Source organism: Acipenser ruthenus, chromosome 18 (assembly GCF_902713425.1).
Source record: "Acipenser ruthenus chromosome 18, fAciRut3.2 maternal haplotype, whole genome shotgun sequence".
NCBI classification, from domain to species: domain Eukaryota; kingdom Metazoa; phylum Chordata; class Actinopteri; order Acipenseriformes; family Acipenseridae; genus Acipenser; species Acipenser ruthenus.
The window spans coordinates 22,850,165-22,875,909 of record NC_081206.1 but is presented as its reverse complement, the minus strand read 5'-3'; the positions used below and the strand labels follow the sequence as shown (position 1 = coordinate 22,875,909).

Sequence of the window (25,745 nt, the reverse complement as noted above, 5' to 3'; positions counted from 1 at the left end):
TTCTTTTGCTAAAGTTAGTTATTCATATTTAAAACATTTCACAATTATAAAAGCCAAGCCTTATTTTCTAACTTAATTGACAATCCTCATTTATCCCTGTTTTGTTGTTTCAGTGTAATCAGGCTTGTGCATAAAAGTAGTATGCTTTTGTTGTATTGACCCATGGAACCAATACTTAAAATGAATAATTACTGCTGTTTTGTTCCCCCCTGCTGGGCTGCAGTGCTCAGGCATGTTAAAATGAAATTCTGTATCATTTTGAGGTGACCGGGTTCACGACCTACTGTGCTCTCTTGTTTAAGCTGCATTTCTTTTCTGGAAGCGCAAAATGAAGAAATGGCGTGAGTTTATTTTTACTGATATTAAAGAAGGGAGGTGTACGGGCTGACGACAGTGACCAGGGACACGTTTCTCACCCTAGGAGAAAGTGCAAACGGCTTACCTTGGGCTTCCCTGGGCCCTCAACACCCTCCCCCCGGGGTCCAGCAAGAAAGGAGAGAAAAGAAGGGATTTTATGGTCCTTTCTCCTCAACTTTTCAGGCGGCATAAGCAGCATTTAGCACATTCAGTCCCCAAATGGCTCCAAATGCTCAGCGCGGCGGGGGCTCGTCCTTTGTTAGCCTCCCTCTATTTACACAGGATTTACGCAGGCCCTCTCCAGTAAAGAGACCACATGTTCCTGACAGAAAGCGCTTCCATTCACACCCTATCAGGCAGCAGGACTGTAAGCCACTGAAGTTTCATGCTGACCCCAGGATTAGGGGATTCAGCTACACTGAGACGGCAACAATATGCTAACTAACTGCTAAAAAAAAAAAAGGAAAAAGAATGGCAACCATAAAGGATTCCATCCGCTACTTGTGTAAACTTCAAACTTAAGTTACAGCATCTGGATATCTGGATATACCTAGGGCTTTCCAAGATCTCTTTGCCAGAATCCAGAGTGATTATAATTGTGGACATTGTTTAGTAAAGCAGAAAACTTCATAGACTGGATGTATTTATTCAATGAACTGCACCCAGGCCTCTCCCCCAGTTTTCTGTTCATCAGCTGTGAAACGTGCAGTAAATTAAGGGGAACTCTAGAACAGTAGTTTAAGCGTGTAATTACCTTGGAAATGTACTGCTGTATATTTAGTTTGATACTTTAGTACAACTAAGTGCAATTATTTCCTGCATTCTGCTGGAACACACCAGCCCTGCTTAGTTATATATAAAATAACAGATAGGTAAGCAGCCCTTTTTATAAGTGGCCCCTGACCAGTGGAAAGAATTGCCAGGAGCTATTAAAACTTCCATCAGTATTTCTTTTATAGCTCAGCTGTTTAAGCATTTCCAGTTTCCTCGGCATTGTCTAGAATATATGGTAGGAGTCATTTTAATTCTGTGATTGACAGAGGGCTGATAGCTGCAAAAACTTGATGTATATGAAAAGAGTTATGGTGTCCTTAAAAAGCAGATGCCTTATGCTGTATACAGCATATATGTTTAAATATATAAAAATATATATTTTGGGTTTTAAATTGTATAATTACACATTTTTTTCACTGCACCTGCTTTTATATTATTATTTTTTTAACCTATTAAGTAATTTTTTCTTTGAAAAAATTTGAACACAAATTTTTGTATTTATGTCATTTGATATATTACATTTAGACTTAAGCTATCCTAACAATATAGTTCAAGAGAAATTAAAATAAGTTAAAAATGCTCCAAAAAATTACAAAGTAGCCTGTCCTCAAAGGACAATGACACTTAATAGGTTAAAACAAAATATTTCCATTGCTTTTAAAGTTTTCTTTGTGTTTCACCAATGTCCTAAATTAACTGAAAATAGCATAACTAGCTTAGCGTTGAGACTAGTGCACGTGGAAAGGCAATGGTTTCACCTCCCCCCTAACAGAAATCATTCTGACATCCCAGGAATGTTGGAGATAGCTATCGTCTCTTCAGCGAATGCAAAAACAAGAGAGGGGCAGGGGGTGACCTTCTGAAACAGGTTTCTAAACTTGGGGTTGGGGAGGGGAGGGGGGTCTTGTTTTAGAACACAGTCAGTCCTACCTTTTAACCTGAAATAAAACAAGAACACAAGCCACAAAGGAGCTGTAGAAACGCTACAAGCAAGGGGGAGTGTCTGGAGGCTCAACAACCTTGTGATAATCATCTGCCAATAATCCTAATGTTTGAGAAAGCCTTGTTATGAATATTATCAAAAGCTTTGGGCAGGGTAATTACAAGTGTAATTAACCTGCTACCTGCAACTACAATTATCTCATTACATCATAAATAGTGCCTTTGAGAGGCTGACAATAGCTGTTCCGTTGCATCTGATTATTGCACATCTTAAGCAATGTAACATTTTTTACTCCAATTCCCTTTTGCTTTAATTACAATTATAATCATCCTATGCTCATGATTTTTAAGTCACAATTGCAGAATGTGGTCCTTTTTGGGACCTGCTTTGTTAATTATGACCATTAAATCTTGGCAAGGGATTGTAAGAGATTCTTTTTTAAATGCTCAATTCAAAAGAAAGCAAAATATAACCAAAAAAGAACTCCTCTCTCTCTCTCTCTCTCTCCCTCTCCCTCTCCCTCTCCCTCTCTCTCTCTCTCTCTCTCTCTCTCTCTCTCTCTTTCTCGCTTATAATAATATTCACAAATGGGTTGGGTTTGAAGTGCTGATTTAAAAGAAAAGCTACTGTAAAAAAGTACTTGTTACACTAATTTGCTCAGACTATAACATTAATATATACATATTATTTTACTGTTAATCGGAGTACTTATAATACATATTTTTAAGAAAATCTTAAAAAAAAACAACTTACATGCATTATTTCTAAATCACTGCACATTATTACCAGCAAATAAAAACAACATATTAAATGAGTGTGCATGTATTCATTAATGAATGAAATATCAGCATGTGAAATAAAATAATGTAAATATATGAATAATACATGTTTTTAATAGTGGAAAAGGACCAAAGTGCACATTTCTATCAGAGCGACTTGAACTGAAATCTAAGTCACATGAATGGAAAAGACTAAATTACAGAGGATGGGTGAGCTGTCCCCCTTTTTCTGATAAAAAAAGCATCATGATGCCCATGACTGCCCATACCTTAAGTGACAGGGATCAGTAGCTAATGAAGGGCCCTGGGTCTAGACCAATGATTTCACAGTTTGTGATTCCCTTACAACTCCACCCCTTTCCCCTTCTGCAGAACAAGTGAACAGCCTTTCCAGTTCTGAATAAAAAAATTACACTAATTGGTCCTGGAGGTTATCTAGGTGCGCGGTGTCTCTTATTGATAGCGATCTCCCCTCACCACTAATATATTTAGCCTGGCCTTCAACACAGACACAGACATAACAGATATTTTAAAGTGGGCTCGGTAACTGACATCAAATATCTGTCCTGCAGTTTGATAACTTTATTATCATCAGAAAATTACACCTGCAGTGTTTGTAACTAAAACTCATTCTTTATGTATTCCTTTTCTAATTAGTTATAACAAGTCTGAGGAAGGAAAACTGGGTCATGTTAAATTAATTGAAATGAGCATGAAAATTAGAGTCCTCCTCCAAGTAAAGAATATGTTTTTTTAAATCGGATATTACACAGACTTATCTGCTATCGGCAATTTGGTATTTCTATACCCTAGTAGAAAAATCAAAGGGAAAAAAATATGCTGTAGTAAAAATGCACACTGCTGGAGAGTACTTTTCATTTCTGTACTTTTCAGGCATTTGGATCAATATATCAAGGGCATCTTGTACAACAATTAAATTATAACGCATGGATTTCGGGAGAGCTTTTTCCTTTTACTGCAGCAATACTAGACACCTCACTATGACTACAATTACTAAAGGACACTGATGTGAAACAAGGCCTAATAATTGAGGGGTTTTGCTGGAGAACGAAAAGAGAGAGATTAAATTGGAGAAAAAATGTAATTAAAAGGTTTATAAATCAACAAGTCAACCATCAGATTGTAGCCTCTGCTCAGCATATTCTCATCAACCCCTGCCATGAAGTTTTCAAAAATGTCCCGAAGGCAGGGAACAAAGCGAGCAGAACTGATTACAGCCACACTCACTGCTCTGCTGTCTAAACTCTGTTTGGCTTCCTAATGAGCTCACTAAAAACCTAATTCATCTCCCATAACCCTTCTCAGCCCTCCTTGAAATGCACCATTATGGAAATTACGGATGAAACATTTACAGGCTGTGTTCAAATTACTGCTTCTTCAACAGACAGGTCCCTGACCCCACAGTGGCACAATAGAGGTATGTCCGGTACGAAAACCAGCACAGCTCAAAGCAGCAGGATAGTTAAGACTTGTTCTCATGGTGCCAATGATTTCCACATTAATGCTTTCGATCCCCGTGAATGCTGGAATTTGGTGGGAAGCCGGCAGATTTCTGAGAGCGCGGGAGGGATGTCTAATGAAACTTGTGAGTGAGGCGAAGTAGTAGAGAAGAATTCTGTTGTGGCTGATGATGATGAGGATGATGATGATGATGAGGATGATGATGATGATGACAAACTGCTGAAAACAAGGCTGATTGCAAATTCCCAGACATTTTCGGGGAGGAAACTCCCTCAGTTCCTCATTACTTGAAGTCAAAATTATCCTCACGACACCTAGGCTGTAACTGGGAGATTACCGAATTGATGAATCCTTAGCTTAAAATGCAGCTGTTTTATTCTGCTTTAGTAATTAATTCTTTTTCCAATACCTTATCGATTAAGCATAGGCCCTGATAAAGTTCAAACTGAGAAGAATCCCCCATGGCTTCCCCACTTGCTCAGGAGAGTCAATGAAAACTTCCTTCTATTCCCCCTGCCTGCTCTGTGCGCTGATCCAGTGAACAGTGCAGTTTTTTTTTTTTCTCATAAATTAGTCAGGCCGGGAGCTGTGCTAGTTGATCACTGCTTTTGTTTCTTCTCTTGCTGACTTGCTTTTTACTACTGCTGTCCTTTGTGCTGCCACATACAAAGTCAGTGAGCAGTTTCCTCTCTCTCAGAGCTTCAACCACAGTGATGAACGTCTCTACAAACTAGATTTTTTCTTTTTTTTATTCTCTACATCTGAGTCCCTGATCAACAGTAAGCACAACATGGTCTCTCGGGACCCAGCTAGCCGAGAACTCAGATTCTCCCTTACAAGAGAAAAAAGCTACATGTGCCTTGTCAAGACCCCTAACCTATCAGCTCCTTTACAAGTCAATGTTTTCTGCCTTGTGTCCTTCACTGAGTCATTCCAAACATTAAACTCAGTGTCTGCATTGTAGCTGTTGGAGGGTTGAATTCCAGAACAGACAAAACTTGGCTAGACTTGAACAATGACAGGGTGCCCGTTTCTGATATCAGCTATTTGCTACACAGTCCCACAGCCCTGCTCTTTGAAAATAATAATAATAATAATAATAATAATAATAATAATAATAATAATAATAATAATAATAATAATAATGTCCTGCAATGGCTGTATACAAAATTAAAGCAGTATCATGAAGAAGTAGATCACAATGACCTACATTTACTGTACGTAAATTATGATTACAAATGTAATCTCCCAAGGATATGCATTCAATCTTGCATTCACCTGCATAACAGAAAAGATGTTCACCCCCTAGCATGGAGTGCATTTCAGGAACCTGCATCTGATACTGATATGCACAAAGCATCCGCAATGTCCCACTCATTCGGAACAGTTTTAATTTATTTAAGGAAGCCAGTGCATTGTAATGAGCATCCCAGTTAATTAACCTACCTTTCTTAAGATACATTAAGAATCAATTGCATTCGAAAACCCCAGACCTGTTGCTATTTTTTTTTTTAAAGCTTGACAATTGTTGGCACAAGGAATTGCATTTACTCTATAACTTGCTGGGAAGAACCCATTAAAGACTGTGAGAAATTGCACTTCAGATCCAAGGTTCAAATTGCTATGGCTCTATAATGCTGATCTACAATAATAGGTGTTCAATTGGATTTCTTACACATTTGCTTAATGGTAATAAGTTGCCTGGCACAAGGTATTATTTTTAGAGTGTGGGGGATGAGAGGGCTCAGTATGCTTACAAACCAAATGGGAGAGCCACTAACACCCTCCCCTCAGAGGAATTCAATTGGGAAATGGATGCAGTTCTTACTGCTGGCTGTTAATCTAGGCTGTGAATGTATATGCTTATATAGAAAATATAAGCATATACATTTCCAGGGGCTGTTTCAGAAATAAGATAGCCTGTCCCTGTTTGTTGCTACCATGGTTAAGGGTTTTTGTTTTTATCCTTGAATTTAACAGAATGAAACAGTTTAATTTGTAATATGAAGCTAAATACATTCCTAATTCCTTTTTTTTATTAGTCTTATTTAAAAAATATTTTACCAGCATAATCGCCTTTGTATGCTACAACAGGTTTACACATAATGTCTTGATGTTCTTACTCCCTCATTCTAAACCCCCTATGTTGTAGTCTTCATCAAAGATGATAATGGGGATGAAACAAACCCAAAAACAGAAACAAGAGTTTTTTTTTTGTTTGTTTGTTTTTATAAAGGATCTTAGACTGATACACAGCCATCTATTTCTCCAAGGCAATGCAAGTGGTTAAGGAACTAATAAATATCTTTACAACACCCTTACTTTTTCCCTATTAATGAAAGCACGACTAATTTTGTTGTAACAATGAGCATCCACACAATAGCATGTGCCTTGAATAGCAGTAACCCTTGCAGCAAGGAGCACCTCTCACCCTAGCTGTGTCTTGTTGAGTAACCTTTCATTTTACTGTGGTCCTTCTGACTTATAAAGGATGAAAACGATCTCATAAGGCCAGAGAAAAACAGACCTCTAGGTACAAACAACACTAGTCCTATGCATTGCCTGTCTTTTTTTAATAGTTACACAATTTGAACGGTTTCTTGGGCACATTTTAGTGTCCTTCGGGCCATGGAGGGGTAAGTTGCATTCCCCCAACTTCAGAGCATTCTCTTCCAGGTCAAGAGGTCACTCCTCACAGATGTCTCCAGCAGACACACAGTTGTCTAAAGGTTGCATCCCAGGATGTGTGCAGTCACTGTTAACAATGCACTGTTGCTCATTGTAAAATGAAATAAAAAAATGCTGTTCTGATATAAATAAGGTCGGCTTACCGGTACTCACAAAGAATCTGCCTGAGTTTTGTCAAACTAAATTCATATGTTGGACCTCTTCGGTTGACAGGATCTTTTTTTCCTTTCTTTCTTCTTTCTACAAGTTTACATTCCCCCATTGTTTTTAATCAATGCCGAGCCATTGTTGCTTGATGGCATTAGGCAAGATGCATTTCAAGTTTTACAGCAGCAGAGCACAAAGCTAAGCAAAAACAGCGTGCAATTATGCAACTGTCATAAAAAGAAAAAAAAGAAAAAGAAAAAAAAAAACACCAAAATCCTTGATTAAACACATCATAAGCTAAATAAACACTAACTATGCATGAATGAAGAAAAATACTATATTTGTATGTAGGATACTGCTAGGCTGCCTTATTCAAAACAAATGTCCTAAAACATATATAAATAAACAAATAAACAATGAAATAAAGATGATGAAAGCCCGTTTTTCAACACAGTGCAGAATTTAATACAAGATTACAAGGCCTAAAACGACCCTTTGTAAAATTTCAGGTGCTATTTTTTAAACCTCAAAGGCAGTTTAAAAAATATTGTTGTCATTTTTTTATACAATTGATAACCTTATAAATGTATTATCTTAATGCATAATACATATATTGTCACCCATAGCCAGAAGCAAGCTAGGGAGTATTCAGGTGCAAGTTTGGCAAATTCATTTGTTTTGTTGTGTATTACTCTCCCATTTTCTCCTGCTTCTTCTCCTCCTTCAGGAGTGCTCAGTGCTCAGGGCTTGTAAATAAGAAAATTATCTTTGCTGACTAACACTCATGATACTTCCTTGGGGTAATTAGAAATGATTATGCAGTTGCGTACAATAACAAGAGCTGCGGCTCTAACTACTGTCAAATCATATACATCCATCTGCTTTTCCCCACTCTCAAAAACAAGTTAATCAGTTAAAACACTGGCAGCAAAAAAGGCACAGGACAGCTATACTGTAAAATAGGCAAGGGCTTGTTTTAAGAGGCAAGGAACCAGACACTGCTTTAACTATCAAATGTGCTAATCTCAATAATACCCTGGAAATTTTCATAAGCTCATAAAATAAAGCTGTATTATTTTACACCCACTGCAAGCACATTGTTTAAGTAGTACCTGTAGGGTAGCGCTCCTTTTGGAATTTAGAATCCACTTCGTAACCTCCACCCCACCCTCCCTCTCTAGCCAGATATTTCTTAGAAGCTATTAGATTACGTCCAAATATTTAAAAAAAGGACCTCAGCTATGCAATGTTTAGATGTAAAGACAGAGTAGGGATTAAACGCCAAGAAAGAAAGCCAAAAAAAAAGAAAAAAAAAAGAAAAGTGAAAAGGCAGCAAGGGCAGTCAGACAAACACAAAAGAAATAAGGAAACTTAAAGCCCAGGAGTCAGGGTTAATTCCCAAATAAGCACACCTTAAATGCTATTGGGGGAGTGCCTAGGCAGGGTTTAAAGTCATCCTGCAGGTGTGCCTTTGTAAAAGATGGCCTTTGTAACCCCTCTCTCAGCCATAATAGGGACCTACCAAGACAGAGCATTTGAGATGCTGCCTGTGGGCACCCCACCCCACCCCCTTCCCAAAGTTTAGCTAATAGAAGAGTGCTGTTGGATTATCACTCTTCAGAGGTGAGTGCTTGGCTGATCTGCAGGTCATCTGCTAATTGGTTGGCAAATTCCACCCACAACTAATAACTTTGAAAGGGTTCTTATTAAATTACCAGTAACTAATGCTCAAAGCACTGCTTGTAGCATTAGCGTAGTAGATTTGTACAAAGTTGATATTATTCCAAAAAAAAAAAAAGCCCTGCTTGGTTTCATTCTTTCATTAGGATTTCCTGTTTCTTTTTCTTCTTTTCAAAGAAAATTAAGACTTCATCTGCACAAGGAAAAAAAAATGCACAAAACTCAGCTTTCCCTAATGGCTCATTGCAGACATTCTCCTCAGCTGTTGTAAGAATAATTTTAGTAATTCTTTCCCCATGTCCAATTGAACATTAGCTTTCACATTAGCCTGACCCAGTTAATATGACTCGTTTTCCGGCTTCAGAACACAGAGCAACCCAGAGAAGGCCGTATACACAACCTGTTCATGATTATGGCCAATACAGACATGTTGATACCACGGACGCCTGAGGAACCTCTGAATACTGCAAGAATCTACAGGGGGAGGGGGGGGGGGGCTGAAGATGACGTTAGCTGCCAGTGTTTTTTTTTTCTTTCTTTTTAATCCAGAGTATTGGGCATGTAACAATGCAACAAGAGCTGATCATTTTGGTTAATCACCTTTTGGATCAAGGCCAGATGGTCTTTATTGAGAGGAGAGCACACTGAGAGAAGAGCCTCAAAGCACCCCTGAAACTGCTTCTAACACGCCACCAGAGCTTTCCCGTAAACGGCTGAATGCTGAATCCAGCAAGAATTTCGGTCTCAGAGCAGAAAGGGATACATTTTAAAACTATGTGCATTAACTATACTTTTCCCCATAGAATCGGCACTTGGCATGAATAATTTACCCACTGTTATGCTAATGGGATCATGAAAGTATCCCTCTGTTTTTTTGTTTTTTTTCAGAGCAACTATTCTCAGCTTTCAACAATTACCCCACCCAACAAAAAAAATGGCTCCTGATTTTGTAAAAGCCTGCAACAAATACCTGGCAGTTACACTTCTTCAAAAACAGGTAAATAAGAGTTTGTTTTGTAATTAGTAACAGTAAAATGTGACAGGTATCAAAGTTATGTACCTTGTTAGGTTTCAGTGTCATGCAAAATGTGCATGCTGTATACGGCATTGTTTGAACCTGCCCTGTTTATCTGGCTCTCTTTCTGTATATAAAGAGATATCCTTTGTATTCTGTTATTTGTTGTGGTTTAGAGCTCATCCCCCAACCCCAGCACTGTACCGGCAACATTCTGCACTAGCTAGTTCACTGTGTAAAAATTATCAGTGCTAAAACAGCTGGGAAAGAAGGCTATCAAGCAGCAGGGAATGTGGCTGCTTTATTGTTTATCTTTTGTTTATGAGGCAGTATTCAGGTTTAATTACTACTCTAAATTAAACTCTAACCGGCACCAGGAGACATCCTTTCACATTTACTAAGGGCTAGGCTAGAGATGCAACAAGGCCTCCGTCACGTTGATAAAATTCCAATCACTTTTTTTTTTTTTTTTACTATTCACAGAATTAAGTCTTTCAAAACGTCAGAGAATGCATTAGTAAAGCTCATTCAGTTTGCATTACCTACTGCAAAGCCTACTGCTGGCAATGTCTCGGATATCCCGAAATCGGACCTTTCTAAAGTTAACCAGTGATCATGCTAGAGAAAATTGAACTATTTAATGAATCAAGCTAACTAAAGCTGGCAGCACAGCAGTTAACATGTACTCAGCTTGCAGGGTGAGCTAAGCAGTTACTGGGCCAATTGTCTCAGTTTTTCTGGGAATTCTGCCTATTCACAGTGCAAGGATTGTTCAATTGCTGCAAAATGTACAAAATTGAATTTTTATTTATTTTTTACCAAAAAATTAATTGTAAGGAAGGCCCTTTACAATGATCTCACATCAGAGATGTCAACATCATTTTTTCTCTCATGCATAGCTAATGATTAGGCAAGCATATTCTACTTGCCTCAGTAATAGTTTTCATACCTTCACACAGTGTAAAATACAATGGCACATTTCTATCATACAAAGCAACCACATATGTAATTGGAAACAATAAAAGGTCTCAGAGAAATGAAACAGAATTAAAAATAACATATATCAATGCCAACATCTAACACATATGTAATTTAGATTCTTTAAAAAAGGCATTCCTGAGTTTCCTTTACTAATCACACAATTCTTTCATAGACCTGCAGTACAAAAACCTTGTTCCTGATCTTACTATGCTATAAAATGTTTGTTTTGCAGCTGATCTGTACTGCCTCAAGTTTGCTTTCATTTTGAATAATAACATAATTTAAAAAATAATAATTACATATTATTGCCGAAAATATAAAAACTTTAACCTTTTATCTGCAGTGACAGCTTTAACATGGAAAAGCTGCTGTATCTTACTCAGTATATGTGTTGCTTTCGCCCTCAAGCTGATAATTAATCTTTCCCACAGAAATCTACTCTGAACAAACTGGGCTGGAATTGAAGCCAGGCACTGCATCAAAGCACAATGAAAAAATGAAAATGTTTAAAATAACTATAATGCTAAAAGTATAGAAATGTTAGTTGTTTTTATATAATTCTGCTTTTTTCAATCACATTCACTCAGTCATACTTAAGTGTTGCACAACTAAAAAATGTAAAGTTGTCTAATGTCATACTGTAATAAATATAAACAAGTCACCTCTCCATCGAACAGTAATGTGTAAATATGTTTTCATAATGAAAACTGTCCCATAAAAATAATGACTTAATTAAAAGCAGCATAAAAACCAAAAAGAAGCTTGCCATTGCAGCAATTATTGACAGGCCTTTCTGCAGACATTCTGTAATCAAAAACATTTTAGCAGTCTGTGGAAAGTGCAAAGGAAACGCAGGACCCAAAGGGGCTTCTGAGACTTTTGTTTGAAGGAAATGGTTTGGTTTTCAAGCTACACACCTTTTAATGCACAGCAGAGGGATTTTCACATGCTGCTTTTCCCTGATAAAACCCAAGGGCTATCTCTGCTCTTCTGTGTCTTCCTGCAATCTCAATCCCCTCTGTATCAGACCCAATATAACAGAACCAAACCAGGCAATTTGAAAAACATCTCAGTCCTATTGACCTGTTAATGAAACTGGTTTTGGGGTCTGTGAATTTGCTGGGGAGAGGGGTGAAGAGGGAGCTGAGGTAAGTCACAGTGTCAAGTTATTCCTGGTGCTGCTAGCAGAGTTAGAGTTGAAAATGCTTCAAGCGTTAACATAATTGCAAGAATGTGAAAAATGAAGTGTCGGGCTCCTGAGCAAAGCAAAAGGTCAGAGCAAGCCTTGCACAAAACAACTCTGTGGAAGATGGCCTCATTAGACATTAAATCAGCTTCCCATTCTTCCCTTTTGTTTCTAGAAGATGTTTTCGTGGTTAGAGTTCTATTAAGGCTATATTTAACCCCTTACCCAGTCACTCTCTTAGCCTGCATTGTATGCAAAGTACAGAGAGTGTATTCTCTTACATTGATCAACAGCTCTGGGGCTGGACCAGGCTTCAGTCGATAAAAGCTTGGTGGATTACAGGTCACTTGTACTTATGCATGTAAGATAATCAATACGCTGCAGATTTTTTTTTTTTCCTCCTGGCCTAGCAGTGATGACATAAGGAAAAAAAACAAAGAGCAGCCATACACTAATGAAATCAGGATTATCTTTCATATGTAGCTGCATGGGAAGCGTTTGTTAACTACAATTGATATTGTGTTTAAAGCATCCCACCGATGATAAATACCACAAATTATCCAACATTGTATTGTAATGTAAAGAAGTAGCAGGTTTTTGTTGCTTGGAGATATGAACAAAGTAAATGACCATGACTACATCTAACAAGTTACAAAAAAAAAAAAGGTATCTGGCATAGCAGTGCTCATTATATAAATAACCTAATATAACTCACATGCTTTAAGTTCTGGTTTTAGATTAAATGATCATCCAGCCTGGGTAATAGCATATTATTATTATTATTTATTTCTTAGCAGACGCCCTTATCCAGGGCAACTTACAATTGTTACAAGATATCACATTATACATTATTTCACATACAATTACCCATTTATACAGTTGGGTTTTTACTGGAGCAATCTAGGTAAAGTACCTTGCTCAAGGGTACAACAGCAGTGTCCCCCACTGGGGATTGAACCCACAACCCTCCAGTCAAGAGTCCAGAGCCCTAACCACTACTCCACACTGCTGCCAGCATATGAACCCCAAATACATTATAGTACTAATAATTCCATGTTTTTATTTTAAAGTGATCTGTGGATACACTGTAAGTGTGTGTGTGAAAGGAAATGGCACGACATGCACAGGTGAGTACACCCCAACCATTCATACCAATATTACCATTATAACACATGTACTAATATAATAACAGTTCAAGTTATTTTAGTCATGCCTGCTTGGCTAGAAGGAGAAAAGGGATGACCTCTTACCTTGTTCGCTGCTGTTGTCTCCGCTCTGGGAAGCATGGCCCCCGCTGGAGGGCCCTGGAGTGCCTGCCGAATGTGTGGAGGTTGCATCATCATGGTCTCTCCAAGACGCTGGGTTCTGGTGAGGGGAAGCCAAGGAATTTTTTCCACAGATACAGTTCCAGCAGCAAATTAGGAACAGAAAGTAGAGTGGGGAGAAATAAGGCAAAGGAACCACATTAGCGTCTCTAACATATTACAGTCACAGAGGACGAGCTTGCAATACACTGTACATACTTGCCTCAAGGATCAGTCGACTGTTTAATTTCTTTACAACAAGCACTGTCTCAAGGATCTGGTGTTGCACAACAAATGTCATTTCCACTTTAAAATGGTCTGACGTTACTGTATTATATTTCTAGTAATATGTTCACTTTAAATTTTTTAAAGTTTTAAACAGTATTAAACACTATGTTATGGCAATTCTCACTAGAAATCTCATTATTCTGACTTATTTTCACTAAATAGGTTGCACCTCAATGAAGTTAAAAAAAAACAACAACAAAAACAGTTAGGATAGTAATGTATATAAAAGTCCAAACATAGAAAATGCATGCACGTAATTAATATCTTTACCAAGAATGTATGGAACTATAATCATATTTAGTAAAAAATGCCAGAGGTTTAAACATCCTGTTAAAGTTGGAAAAAAAAATTATACAACAAAATGTATTACTAAAGGATTACCAATGCTGTTCTGGCAAAAAAAAGCAAAACAATCTTTCTCTTTCACAACATAACAAAAACAGCTATTTTATTCCCGGAGTGAAAGCGTGCTTTTCAAAGAGATAAGTGCTGTAAACTGAAAGTTGCAGCTTTAGAGCAATGCTGCTTAGTGTTTTCTCCTCCTGGTCCTTCTCTCCTTCCCTAGTCATTCCCAATACCCTGCTGTTGCTTAAAGGAAAACAGGATTTCTACTGTACAGGAAAAAAGCTTTATCAGCTCCACATGAAGGCAGGCAAGAGATGGCATTTCCTCTGGCAGAAAGGAGAGACAGAACACATGAAACAGATCAGCCCCAGGCCTGCCCCTGCACTTGTACATGTCACCTGCATGTGACAACAATATGGCATTGACTGACACCATCTCTGCAATAGAAAAGAACAAATCCCCCCTCAACCCACTATAAAAAAAGGATGTTGTATAAAAAAAAAAAATTACCATTTTCTTTTTTTTTCTAAGATGCTACACAAACCCCCGAAAATCTTTAAAAGAGTCCTGCGTTAAAAGCTAGGTTGTTAAACCAGCAATGGAACAGTCAGGAGCAAAACACAGCGATTTAACAACTTTCCCTCCTGTTAGAGCGCTTGTGCCGGAGCTGTGCCTATGAGCTACCCTTTTTATCTGCAAGTTAGGAAAGCACTCAAATAGCTTCAAGCTGAAGGCAAACAGCAGACAGGGGCTCTTCAGCCCTCTGCAGCCTCTTAGCGTCAGCTGTTTGCCGGATGGTAATCAGATAAAGAGCTTGAAGAATTACATGAAAAAGAGCAGAAACAATAGCTCGGCATGAATTTAGCCCTCCAACAACGAGCAAGAACCGTTCTTTTAGAAAACGGAATAATTACAACATGTTCACCTAGGCCAAGGTTTTGGGAATGAGGCATAGTGATGTTAATTTATGCACTGAGGTCTCTTTTAAGCCATCTTTTTCTACAGATCCCTACCACAGATGTTAAAATTACATTAATTATCCAGTAACACCTCCTTTATGTTTCAAGGCAAATGTCATTAAAAAAACACAAAAAACAACATCATACAATCTATCTAGGCCAAGCTAGACTTTGTGTTCTGAAAATGCACTGTTGTTGTTCTTAGGGAAGAAAAAAACACCCACTGCTGCCTATCCCTTCATACTGGCCTTCGCTCTGCTAAACGTCATTGTTCGTTGTGCAGGATTGACTACTTTGGTTTGGGGCTGTATACTTACTGTGTGATTTTACTTGTAGATTGGTTATACAAAATAGAAAAGTGCCAGGCATTCTAAGACATTCACTATGCTAAATAATTCTAGGAGCCAAACATAAGTAAATGGTTTAAACACAGAATATTACATATTTTACATATGTTCTGTTTGAGTACATTTCTTAAATTGTGTGTTTAAAGACAGTTCTAACAATTCTCTGCATTCACTTTTTAAATCCCACAGTTACTTCCTTTCACTACTTTGATATTAATTATTCAGTAAATCTCTTAATACGCAAGGCTCCTGACTAGCTGAAGGTGTAGCATTAAAACCATTTTCAATATCTTTAAAAGTCCATTTAAGTTGAAGTCATGAAACTACGTCAACATCCGCCTCAACGATGCAATTTAAAGTGCAAAGGCAAAAGCATTGCATGCATGCAACAATTCCCAATAGCTTCAATAATTATTAGGAGTCAAACATGGTTCATTCCTTGCTCTTTCCTAATTGTGTTAAAGAGCGCAGTTACCCAGAGAAAGGAAGCAAACACCAAGCATAGCACAGTAGAAGTAGATGGAAAATAGATACAAGAAGCTAGGTCTCCAGGGGCAGCATTTTCTATTTGCCAGGTTACAGACTTACAGCTGATAATGCAAGTTGTAATTAATATAAAAGCAGGAGACAATATGGGGAAAGCTTGTACTAGCTAGGCCACAGGAGAACACTGTCGCTATCCACCGTTTCTCATTTACAAACACCGCCTTGCCTGGAAAACACAATTTTGCCAGTGTATTCGTCCCTTGGAATTTAAAAAATTGATTTAGCACCATCATTGAATTTTGCTAAAGCTAGAAAAGAGCAGAGGAAGGATATAGGTCTCTTGGTATATGAAGGAAATCGGATGCGTTCCTCCTCAGTAGAAGGTGAAACCCCAGTACTGGGAAATGTAAACAATTTTACCTATCAAAGTGTTTTTTTAAAGGGATATACCTTTTTTTTTACTGGCAGGCAATAGAAGTCAAAACCACATAGAGATCTTCTATTGAGATATACTTTTTATTTACTAATTGTCATTTCCCTCCAGGGAGGCGGTTCAGCAGGTCAAAGATTTCAATGCCACTGTATACTGTTACAATGCTGGGGAAGTTAAATGCTAAGCAGCGCTTATTGTTGGCGTAAAACACATCATTTACCTATAAATCTTAGGAGAAGTATATGTTACAGAACGTCTTGCCTCAACCTATAGTCAAGATAATTTCTTACATGTTTTGGCATAATTTAAAACATAATTATATAGCAATTCCACATACTTTTCTATTAGGCAAAGACATATTTATAACATAATAAATGATCTAGTGGGTGGAAAATTAAATATTCCCTTATAATTTATAACAAATAACTGTCTAATAACAACATGTGGTAAAACCTATTTTCTGGGTTTAAATATGACAGTGTTACTATGGGACAGAGTACCAAATATGTTAATGAATATTTACTGTATCTGGAATCTGTAGTGTGCTATTAATTACGTTTACAATTGAAATCTCACTTAAAGGTAAGCATTTACGGGCACTGTACTAGTAAGCAATGGCAATTTATCAAAAACGCAGCTAATATGCAAGATATTGCAATGCTGTCGTTTATAAAGCACTGGGGGAGTAAAAATGGTGATATACATTAACATTACAATGTATGCTTGAAACAATAAACTTACTCACGTGTTACATGTAACAGTGTTTTCTTTACATGTAGAAACAAAGCTGATTGCACATGTTACATTTCCCTTAATGTACAGAAATGCAGATATCAGGTTTACAATAGGGAGTTTAATGCAGAGCCATGCCTTTGAGTTGGCCCAGATAGAAGGTATTCCATTTGTTGAAGACAAAAGAAAATGCAAATAAAGTGGAAAAGTAAGGACGTGCTGCGTGGTTTAAAATGCCACAGCCAATATAGTTTTCTCTTTGGGCACAAACACAAAAACATTATTGTGCTACACGTTTTACATAAACACTGATAAATCTGCTTTGCTGGCAGTCTCTCATGACAACAAATGAAATCGAGGCATAGTAGAAATGTTTTGGTTCAGCTCGTGTCTGGCTTTGATAACCTATATGTAGCCTTTTTAGTAATTACATCCAACAGCCTTAAGCAGAAGATAAAAAAAAAAACGAGGACCAAAAATGATACCAGTAATAGGTGTATGAAAAGCAGGGCGCTTTACAAGGTGTGCCAGGAAATACATTCTGTGCTAAACACATGTGTCACCTTAAGAAAATGAGAAAATAGCACACACCTACAGAAAGGTATACAAAAACATGGACTGTTGTTTCTGTTCATCAGAGGAGATGATAGTCAGTTACAATTAATTTGCACTTCCAACTATGGCTTTGGGGGAAAAAAAGCTTGAATAATTTGAAGAACAGTTTAGCCGATAGAAATAGCAAACAATAAACCAGTGCTTATCACTGTGAATTCTAGAGGGACTAAGTTATTGTTATTACTTAATAGAGGCATGTGAGAGAGAGGGGGAATGGCAACAGATGTAAAAAATCACATCCACCAAAAAGGTGTACAAAAGGACATCTTTTCATTGACATTGGTCTAAAGCAATCGGTTCAAAGACAATAGAGCATTCCAACTGCAAATAAGAGGACCCTGATTACTGCCTACCATCAGGTAACGGGAAAAAAATAAAAAGAAAACAGGCTGTCTCCTTCGTTCTGAAGTGGCTCATCATCTACACTACGCCAACTTTCACCAAATGAGATCTAGCCTCAGGCTATGTATTAAAAATGCATATCAAAGAAAAGAAAAATGGACGTGTGAGAGTCAAACTAGATAAATTAGCATACCTAACTATTAGATTGCCTCTCCCTCTGTGCCGAAAAGAGAAGCTAGTAATGAGTTATACAAAAAAATCCCTTTTTAAAAAAAACTTTTATTGTCGTCAAACAGCACATTTCTTTCCACAACTGTCTGTTGGCCATTATTCCCCAATTCAATCCGAAGTTTATTTTGAGATTAGCGTAAACTCAGCACAAGTTCACCTCTGGCTTTGTGTCTGTACATGTTTTTAGACAGGGTTGTTAATATTTCTGCTGTGGAAATATTCAGTCCTTGTAAAAGAAGGAACATGGTGTATTGTAGTCTATTATAACCTTGTTATGTTTAAAAATATAACTAATGGTATTTTGCACGTTTTCTAAACCAACAAGTTCAGCATGTTTTGTGTGTGTGTGTGTGTGTGTGTGTGTGTGTGTGTGTGAAGTTTTATAAACCCATGTCCCATAACCTAACCCAATTACACTTCAGGCTAAACCCTTTGCTTGATTTTATGTAACCATTATTTTCAACTTTTATTTGTATATTTCATTATGTTGCACAAAAAAAACTTAATACAGATGCCTTGCACGGTAATTAAAATATGGGCAGTATCAGTTTGTAATATTAAAAAAACACACAAACACACACTTTTATTTTGCATAAACCTACACTTCTTAAACTATGAAGAACAGCTTTAGTCATATTAGCTCCACTTTAAACATTTTAATGCATTTCATATGGGACAGATTAGATTTCATTTATAGCACCATATTATAATCAGTTTAAAACTCAAACTGTTAGAGGGTAAGCCTTACTTAGGGAATGTATCTGCTTTTCCGTAAGCTTAAAAATGAAAGCCTTTACTCTCCAAACTAAAGCAAACTGTGCATATTTGATATTGTCCTCAAGTTTCTAAATCGTGTTCTTATTGGACCGATGACTGATTCTTTGAGAACAAATAGCGCTAGTAAAATGCATAGCTAAAATCCCAGTGATATAAAAGGCTCTAAACTAAAATACCTAATGAAGTGGTAACCCTTGATGGGTTGAAGATAAATGGGTTGTCATCCACACTCAGGTTTGTTGTTGGCACCTTTAATTATTAAATTATCAAAGTAGTACTTTACACAATGGTCCGACTGCAATGTCTAAATTTGAATATTATAATGGAACAATTGGCTTGGGCATCTGCCATCTGCCACGAAACTAAACAGGCTAGTTTATCTAATCTCTTTAGTATAACAACAGCATGCCTCATTTCTACACTTACACTTGAAACAAACCCTAGTTTCAAGCTGAAACAGAAGTTGATAAGGCCCTGCAAGACCCTGCAAGACCCTGCAATTTTCCAATAACTTTGTAAATAAGAACGCCAATCTGAACCAATTTTCCAATATTACAAGTGACTCTGCATAACACTTACATCTGCCGTAATGCCTAAATGGCTTGAGCATGTGCAGTTGATAGATATCAATCCGTCACAGTATCAGTGAATATAGGCCACTGTACTCTCAATTGTATAAAACTGTTAACCACATACCACTTTAATCTTAAACAGAAATGGAATCATCTTCACTCACATGATCATTTAACCACAACGCATTAAATTTATAACTGATATGTGCAGTGTACAATACTGCGCAGATGCACGAGATTTTTTTCCGTACTAAATCGCTTTCCGTATTTACAGCTGCGCAGATGATTTACAATGAGTTGTACCCGCTCGTTGATTGTATAGTCTTGCTTTTACATCTATGTTGATAATAACATGAGATTTGCAACAGCACTACTACAATGGCGGCCAAATCAATATTAAAAATTAAACCGTCGCTTCAAAAAAAGCACCCATTCATATTTTGATCATGCCAACCAACAAAATCCAATCAACCAGGTTATAACCTGAACGGTAACTCTCAACTGCAGCCCTTTCCTTTTGAATGCTGGCTTCTCAATGTGTGTGCCTCTTGTACACTCGCGTGTAGTTTTTAATTCAGCCATTCTCCTTGATTTAAACTCTCAAGATTTAAAAGTTTAATAACAAACAAATACACCTTATGCTACCAAGATAATCAAAATTAACATAAACATCGCTTTGCACTTAACATTATCACTCAACATTTTAAAATCTATCGTTCTGAAAAACAAAGTCAATTCGCACAACGCAGCGACAAGTGTCAGCATGCATATGACTATCTGAGGGATTGTACAGTTTACGATTTACTACAAAAGCAACAGGCTAATTAATGCTTGCTATTACTTTAATCACGCACATCATAATCAATTAGCTATTTCAACGTAGTAATAATCCGTGTCGACATCCTGGTATTGGATTAAGATCTATAAATAGGTAAACAGTATAAAAACAGCCTACGAGGGAAAAAGGAAAAAGTTCAGTCGCGGTGAGTATATCCGATTCCTGAACTATCGACACCCTTTCTCCAGAATCGGAAAAAGGAAATGAACAAAATCACAAGGATTGTAAATGAGCATTTACACTACTTTTTAAAGACATCCTTTCAAGTGAAAAGACAAAACTGCGGCGAAAAATTACAAAACATGCACAGAAAGCAGTGAGCTAAACCTAGCAAGACACTTAACGCCCATAAAAAAAGAAGAAAAAAAAAGAAATTAATGCGGTTTAAAACATAAATGTAAAACCCCAGCAACTTACATGGTCAGCTAAGTTTGTTGAAGATCCTGAAAGCTCTTCGTGGTCCGACTTTGAGTTGCCATCCCTTTCGTCAATAACTAGATCGATTGGCATTTTTCCTTTCAAACAACTAATGTACCTATGGCAGAAATTATCACACAGCTCGTGGACCTAAACGCAAAAGAAAATACCTTTAGAAAGAAAACCCAGCGATCTAGTCCAAGAATAACTATAATTAAGAGGCATAACAGTCGAAGGCAAGGAAACAATAGTGAAATTGTTGCTGCAGTTATTATTCTCAGGAGACTGGAGCAACAAGTTGAAAGTCAGAAAAAAGAGACCATGTCAAACCCGAAGAGCTATTCATGGAGCAGAATAGGATTTTATGATAACATCTCTATGTTAAAACATAATTTGGATATCTCTGGAGCATATACATATATAACTAAACAAAAAATAAAATATGATTACAGTTGTTATTAAAACAGGTCCCTCATAACAACACCTATATTTTGTAACTGACTTTCGCTCATTATTATTTTTTTTTTTAATCTGTTTTCTGCTGTTTGTTGTAATTGACGCTGCAGTGGTTTGATGTACTGTTGCAGCTCTATTACATAAAAAAAATAATCAAGCAATCAGACACCCATTGCATACTTGGATAGTTTCTTTCAATGCACCGCTATATGCTTCTAAAACTGCAGCTCATTTCTGACTGTGGAAATTCATTTAATATCTGTTCTGACGGACTGTCAGAGCAAAACACACACATTGTTTATCAACAAATAATAATAATAATAATAATAATAATAATAATAATAATAATAATAATAATAGCAGCATACGTTATAAATAAAAAAATTGGTCTATTTTAAAGCCCCGCTGCAGAGAAGGTATACAATTATGACCAGAATTTAAATATTACATTTTTAAATAATGTAATATTTCCAAACATTGTCTTCTATGTATATATATATAAAAATAATAATAATGAAAACTCTTAGTTTACCTTTTCTAACTCCAAAAGATGAAACCGTAATACTTGTATGGCTTGAATCATCTGTGTAAAATAAATAAATAATATATATATATATATATATATATATATATATATATATATATATATATATATATATATATATATATATATATATATTAAAAAAGAACTGTTAGAAATATTTTAATTAATAACATATTCATGTGTTGATTAACTCGTTTAAGCAAATAATGAATAAACAACATTATGAAACCACGACGGAAAGCAAAACTGTTGATTTTGAGTTCTAAGCATATGGTAACATGATAGATTATAATCTTTAAAAAAAAAAAAAAGTTGTATTGGTATGCATCGATTTAAAACTTTTTGCAATTATTATTATATATATTTTTTTTTTACAAAAGTCCGTTCGCTTGAGGATCCGTGGGTACAGCGAAATAATATCGGAACTTCAGCAACCAAATCTTTGAATATCCTATACACCAGTTGCCTTTATTGGATACTGCATGTTTTCAAATTGAGAATAGTCCAAATTAACAAAATAATTGTTTTGAAATGTAAAACAGTGATACTAAGCAGTAACTTCCTTCAGCTCAACCTCCCCCTATGTAATTCATTACCATGCAACACCCCTTCGGTTTTTCCTGTACACTTCAAAGCGATCTCCCTAAGAAACATTCATGTTGTTGTTTTTTTTTTCCACACACACACACGCACACACACCCACACACACACGATACATTTGTTCCATTCGACAAAGTAAACGCAGTAGTTATGTCTATAGTTAAGTCTGTGCAGTGTATCAAATATAACCATTTATAACATTCTTACCAAATTGTCCAACTCTGGATTAGATGAAAATAAAGGTTTTTCTGCTCGAACCTAAAATAGTGGACGGAAGGTACATTAGTTAGTTGCTTGGTTCGCTCGATCTGTTTAATAGACCAGTCCTTTCGTTTTTAAACTTAACCAAAGTCCAACTGAAAAGCTGCAATACTTTACGCAATGTACTACACATACATATCATTAAATATATCATAAACAATATCATTAGCCAAAAAGGAAGTGTAAAATGAATTTATTTGCATGTGTATATTGAAAAGCAGACGACTTTGCTGTTGCCATGGGTTTCAGTAGTAAACTACCAAAACTTCTATTTATAAAACATTAAAAACAAACAGACAAACAAAAAAACAGATAAGCGCAAATCGAGGCCACGACTGTGACACTGGGAAGCTCAAACAAAGAAAAGTGACCTGTTTTGCGAAGACTGCGATATCCTCATTGAAGGAGTCGGATGAACAGACATCGCCGCCTGCAACGCCGGGCTCTCGCGGTGTGCAAGTCGCCAGCTCGCACTTCTCAAAAACCAGCGCGAGCAGGGGGAATAGCGGGTGACTACAACGGGGAAAAGAGCAGTCTCAAAATAGCATTTTATAACTTTAGCTAAGCGACAACTTAAATACTTCACATTGAAAAACATAAATAAGCCGGTAGTACAGTAAACTAACCATGTGGTAACGTTTTTGTTTTTTTTTTTATTTTATTTTGTCTGTTATTTAGCACTCTCGACTACAAAAGCAACAATTACTTGAATTACCAGAAGTTCAGAGTATGGCAATTATGGGTTAAATTAAACAATAGACATGTTGCGCAATAACAACATGTGTTACACATATACAAGAAGTACAAATTCAATTCCATTGTTATGACTTGTGTAGTTGAATGAATATTGTTATAGTGTAATGTTGCTTATTACTTTAACGTGTAGCATTTAATTTACTCATAAATTATTTATATGTTGCCTCTTTAGACAAAATATTGTCTCTTTAAACAAAATATTCCACAAATAAAATGCATTTGAATTTAACGCTTGCCAGGTGCGTGAAAATGTAAATGTGTTGCTTTGTTTTTGCTCCTCAGATACTACAGTAGTTTTCTTTACTGTGGTTATCTGTAACAAAAATTCCTTCTGAAAACAAAAAAATAAAAGTTGAAAACTACTCCTCCTTAAAAGTGTAAAATGTAAATAACACTTTTTTTCAAATAATAATTCTGAAAAAAAGTAGTTTGCAAAGTGGCATGTTCTGCTAGTCACATAATGTTGCACAGAATTTTCTTCTAAAGACTACAAAAAAAAGAAGAAATGCATATTGGTTTTTGTTTTTAACTTTTACACATTTAAATGCTAAAGTTGTTTTTCAACTCTTAGTTTAAGCGTAAAACTTTTGTTTACGAGTTTTATTTGTCTACCTACCCATAAATGGAATCTTTATCCCTCTTCAAAACATCGTTGACAGCAGATCCCATGCTGGTTGGCATTACGTTTGGATGGGGTGCATGTGCTCCATAGTGTTGGCTGGCATGTAACGGCGGCCCATGGTTAAGGTGGTGGACCTGCGGTAGCGGCCGGGGGGCGTGAGGGTCTCCGTACATAGACGCTGGTACCCCCACTCCGTCCATTCCACCATAATGGGGTAGTTCATCGTACTGAAAAAGAATAGAATATAATAAAGGGTAAGCAAATAGAACAAAGAAAAACAAGTAGAAAAAGCACTGAAACAGCTGTAAAACAAGCAATGACTTCTGTACTGAAATCATCTGTTGTAAAATAAAGCAGACATAAACGTAAAAAAAAGAAGACAGAAAGCACAAAAAAAAAGAAAAAAACACGCAAAGATTCGCCAGGAGAAGAGGACGAGCCTAATAAGACAGGAAAGAGCAAAAAATGAAAAGGTCTGAAATTACCAGAAACATTTCTAAACTGTAATCCCTCTTCTCCGTGAGTTTCATAAAACCAGCAAATTACTTATGGACCCCTTTTGAAAACAGCTCTGTGTTTTAGCAGAGAGAGCGCCGGTTAACCAAAAACTGAAATGAAGGTGGGGAAGGAGCGGATCATCACTGAAAAGCGTAAAATAAAATTATTTATGAATCTATTTTTTTTTCTAATGTTTTTGAATATGAGCCGCCATCATCAACAGAAGAGTGCAATCGGAGAGGCCCTCTTATAGTGGACTTGTAGTAGGTAAGTGTTGGAGATTTAAACCTACCCTTTGCGCCATCAGTCTGCGCTCCAATAAACTCCTGGATGAGTCGTATATTTAATATCCCAGTCTGGTTAGAAAGTGATTTAGTGGAAAGATTCCTTTTTCAACCAACTCAGTGATTTCTCCTATTTTCCAAAATGGTAAAAAGCAAACACAATGGCAAAGAAGAGTTTGTGAATTTTTTTTCTCGTTTTCCCGTTTGCAAAAAAAAAAAAATGTCAAACACCAAACTGAAGGTTACAATCGGCCCATCAACAACCCGCATGTAACTAAACTGTCGTGTCTCATGGCTTTTTGCCACTCCAGCTGTCAATCAAAGCCAGGGGTTGTCAAGGTAATGAATGAATGATGGTTGGTGATGATGATCAAGAGAGGAGGAATCTTTTAGCCCGTTTTCTTCCAACAACTCCGCTTCCACCTTTTGCCTTAGGATCGCTATCTTTTTTATTATTACTGCAAAGAGAAAACGCAATGGAAATTAAGAGATTGAAATTCAGATCTTTCCTCTTTCCCTGTTGGTATTTCGCCTCTCTCTCTCCCGTTCGCTCTCTCCCTCTCTCTCTCTGAGATGAGTGAGTGTCAGTAAGTGTTGGCAGGTTGGCTGCTAGCTTGCTTATAGAACAGAGTCAGTTTGCAGCGCTGATCGGCGGGAGAATGAAATGACGGAACCCGGAAGTAGTGGTGGCCATAGCCAGTCCTACAACAGCTATTGAAAGAGGAGAGACCAAAGGATCCGATATGCAGAGTATGCATTAGGACTGCTTCAACTCCACATGGGGGGAGCCAAACAACATATCATTTTAACTAAACCAATTCTTCAGCGATAACAAGAATCAAAACTGGTGGGGGAAAAATAATTATGTATCTGATACCTTGACAAGTTAGAAAATATAACCTACTTCACATACATCTCTAACAATGATTTACGATTTTACTAAGGCACTTTTTAAAAGTAAAAAAAATAATAATAATAAACACACATGCACACAAAATATCTAAAA

General features: G+C 36.8%; 1 protein-coding gene across 4 annotated transcripts in view; it reads right to left on the bottom strand.

Moving 5' to 3' along the window:
- LOC117422463 (homeobox protein Meis2) overlaps positions 1-25,441 on the bottom strand; it is a 68,018-nt gene extending 42,577 nt beyond the window's left edge. Inside the window, exons 1-7 of one of the 4 annotated variants that reach the window (XM_058991575.1) lie at positions 24,748-25,441; positions 23,952-24,184; positions 22,951-23,092; positions 22,526-22,576; positions 21,707-21,757; positions 20,719-20,868; positions 13,283-13,397 (exon numbers count right to left, since the gene is read on the bottom strand). In XM_058991575.1, coding sequence (XP_058847558.1) covers positions 13,283-13,397; positions 20,719-20,868; positions 21,707-21,757; positions 22,526-22,576; positions 22,951-23,092; positions 23,952-24,184; positions 24,748-24,759 — 754 coding nt within the window. In that variant the 5' untranslated portion in view covers positions 24,760-25,441. Of the gene's footprint in view, positions 1-13,282; positions 13,398-20,718; positions 20,869-21,706; positions 21,758-22,525; positions 22,577-22,950; positions 23,093-23,951; positions 24,185-24,442; positions 24,697-24,747 lie in introns of those variants that run through there. The other 3 variants (XM_058991577.1, XM_058991574.1, XM_058991576.1) reach the window with 3 other exon arrangements.
- Between the last annotated feature and the right edge of the window lie 304 nt (positions 25,442-25,745).